Source organism: Salvelinus sp. IW2-2015, unplaced genomic scaffold (assembly GCF_002910315.2).
Source record: "Salvelinus sp. IW2-2015 unplaced genomic scaffold, ASM291031v2 Un_scaffold3382, whole genome shotgun sequence".
Taxonomy (NCBI): Eukaryota; Metazoa; Chordata; class Actinopteri; order Salmoniformes; family Salmonidae; genus Salvelinus; species Salvelinus sp. IW2-2015.
In genome coordinates this window covers 37174-40012 of record NW_019944664.1, presented here as the reverse complement: position 1 = coordinate 40012, position 2839 = coordinate 37174, and the positions used below count along the sequence as shown (strand labels likewise).

The 2839-nt window shown below is 52.4% G+C and overlaps 1 protein-coding gene and 1 pseudogene across 1 annotated transcript in view; one reads left to right on the top strand and one right to left on the bottom strand.

Annotated features, from left to right (window-relative positions):
- LOC112075773 (transcription factor Jun-like) overlaps window positions 1-1261 on the top strand; it is a 24844-nt pseudogene extending 23583 nt beyond the window's left edge.
- A 78-nt stretch (window positions 1262-1339) lies between these two features.
- Window positions 1340-2839, bottom strand: part of LOC112075772 (transcription factor Jun-like) — a 7809-nt gene continuing 6309 nt past the window's right edge. The window contains exon 2 of the mRNA XM_024142710.2: window positions 1340-2551. Within this exon, the coding sequence (XP_023998478.1) occupies window positions 1340-2413 (1074 nt within the window). The 5' untranslated portion in view covers window positions 2414-2551. The remainder of the gene's footprint in view (window positions 2552-2839) is intronic.

Here is a 2839-nt window from a genome sequence, read left to right as displayed (position 1 = left end):
ACCCTAATGCCGGCGGCTTGTCAGATATGAATCTTCTGAAGCTGGCCTCCCTGACCTCGAGCACCTCATCATCCAGTCTAACCAGGGCTTGGTGACGACGTCTCCTGTCCCCAACCCTAACGGAGGTAACCCCTTCATGTACCGGAACAACGCCACTAACGAACAGGAGGTTTTGCCGATGGGTTCGTCAAAGCCCTGGCGGATCTCCATAAACAGAACCAGCTGGTCGGAGCTCCCATGTCCCCTCCTCCTCTATGCAAGGCCCTACCAGAGGAACATCATGTCTGCAGGAGACCTGCCCATCTATACAAACCTCAGCAGCTTCAACCCCAACCACCCCAACCATGTATCATCATCCTACCCAGGGGGCCAGATGCCCGACGGCTACCCATGCCACGGCCCCCACAGACCCGGAGGCCAGGGACCCCACCATCCCCACAACAGGGGTCTGGATGCCCCTCAGACTGTCCCAGAGGTCCCTCACCCTCCCGGGGACACCACCTCCTCCCCTCCCTCCCTCTCTCCCATCGACCTGGAGACCCAGGAGAGGATCAAGGCCGAGAGGAAGAAACTACGTAACCGGATCGCGGCGTCTAAATGTCGTAAAAGGAAGCTGGAGCGGATCTCCCGGCTAGAGGAAAAGGTGAAGGTTCTGAAGACCCAGAACTGTGACCTGACCTCCACCGCCTCGGTCCTGAGGGAACAGGTGGCCCAGCTCAAACAGAAAGTCATGAATCACGTCACCAACGGCTGCCAAATCGCAGTCAGTTCAGTCACCCTGCAGGCCAACAGCACCGGAGAGAGGGACAGCACCAGCTGCTGATCAACGGACTGTACAGGGATGAGGAGGGTGGTTTTCTGTTGCTCTGAGTCAGTCCTCTATAAAAGAGGTAGTACCTCTACTGTACAGGGATGAGGAGTGTTGTGATGGTAAGTAAAATATGCTAACTACGTGAGTGGTTGGGGAGAAGGGAGAATCCCACCTCTCTAACCTCTACAGACACTTTGAGTTGTAGTAGTAACACAACAAGAAAAGTACATGGGACATTTCACTTTTATTTTGCCCTCGCGCAGCCCTGAGAGTGACCAAAGTACCTCTGCTCAATAGGAGAGTACCAGACTGACGACTGCACTCTACAACACCGAACCAAGTACCATTAGAAGAGTGAGGAGCGGAGGACATCGTGCCTCTAATATACAGTTCAGTAGGTCCAGGGTGCTTGTGGGAAACAGGAATTCTAATAATGAGAGAGGATGACACATTCGGGGTTCCCTGGGAGGGGGGGGGGGGGGGTACATACACTACACCTCAGAACAGAATCACTGTACAGTCCGTTGATCAGCAGCTGGTGCTGTCCCTCTCTCCGGTGCTGTTGGCCTGCAGGGTGACTGAACTGACTGCGATTTGGCAGCCGTTGGTGACGTGATTCATGACTTTCTGTTTGAGCTGGGCCACCTGTTCCCTCAGGACCGAGGCGGTGGAGGTCAGGTCACAGTTCTGGGTCTTCAGAACCTTCACCTTYTCCTCTAGCCGGGAGATCCGCTCCAGCTTCCTTTTACGACATTTAGACGCCGCGATCCGGTTACGTAGTTTCTTCCTCTCGGCCTTGATCCTCTCCTGGGTCTCCAGGTCGATGGGAGAGAGGGAGGGAGGGGAGGAGGTGGKGTCCCCGGRAGGGTGRSGKAYCTCTGGGACAGTCTGAGGGGCRTCCARACCCCTGTTGTGGGGATGGTGGGGTCCCTGGCCTCCGGGTCTGTGGGGGCCGTGGCATGGGTAGCCGTCGGGCATCTGGCCCCCTGGGTAGGATGATGATACATGGTTGGGGTGGTTGGGGTTGTAGCTGCTGAGGTTTGTATAGATGGGCAGGTCTCCTGCAGACATGATGTTCCTCTGGTAGGGGCCTTGCATAGAGGAGGAGGGGGACATGGGAGCTCCGACCAGCTGGTTCTGTTTATGGAGATCCGCCAGGGCTTTGACGAACCCATCGGCAAAACCCTCCTGTTCGTTAGTGGCGTTGTTCCGGTACATGAAGGGGTTACCTCCGTTAGGGTTGGGGACAGGAGACGTCGTCACCAAGCCCTGGTTAGACTGGATGATGAGGTGCTCGAGGTCAGGGGAGGCCAGCTTCAGAAGATTCATATCTGACAAGCCGCCGGGCATTAACGAGCTGTTTGTGTTGCTGTTAATCCCTCCCAGATGATTAGGATTGATATTGCAGTTGCTCCCCGGCTGGTTTTGTAACAGTTTCAGGCCAGAGCTGCTGTGGGAACCGCCTGAGAAGTTATGCGCCACCTTCTTAATCATCATCTTATGGCCCTGGTAACGTTGGTAATCTGCATGGTGCTGTCCGAAGTTGTGAGGGACACCTACGGACTCGTCATGGTAGAAAGGGGTATCCATTTTAGCCGTCATTGACGCAGGGAGACAGAATCTTCATCGTCTGATTGGTTACGGTTTAAGTGGTCCCGTTGGCATTAGCTGTGAAGACTAGGAGATCTCCCAACAAAGTGTTTCTGCTAAAACAATATTCCAATAAAGAATTCGGGCCACCTGTTAAAATAGAAAATAAATGTAGATTCTACATATAATATAACATGTGATTTGAAAACCAAAACAGATACATTGTATTTGATTTATATGACTAGAGTGGGAATAAAAAACTATAGTTTTACTTTCGCTCAAAAGTAAAAGCAACAAGCCGATTTTAACCATTGGAACCTCTACACATATAAATCCGATTTATAAGCGTTGGCTATACCGTATACATCCTAATTAAAAGCGTTGGCTATACCGTATACATCCTAATTAAAAGCGTTGGCTATACCGTATACATCCTAA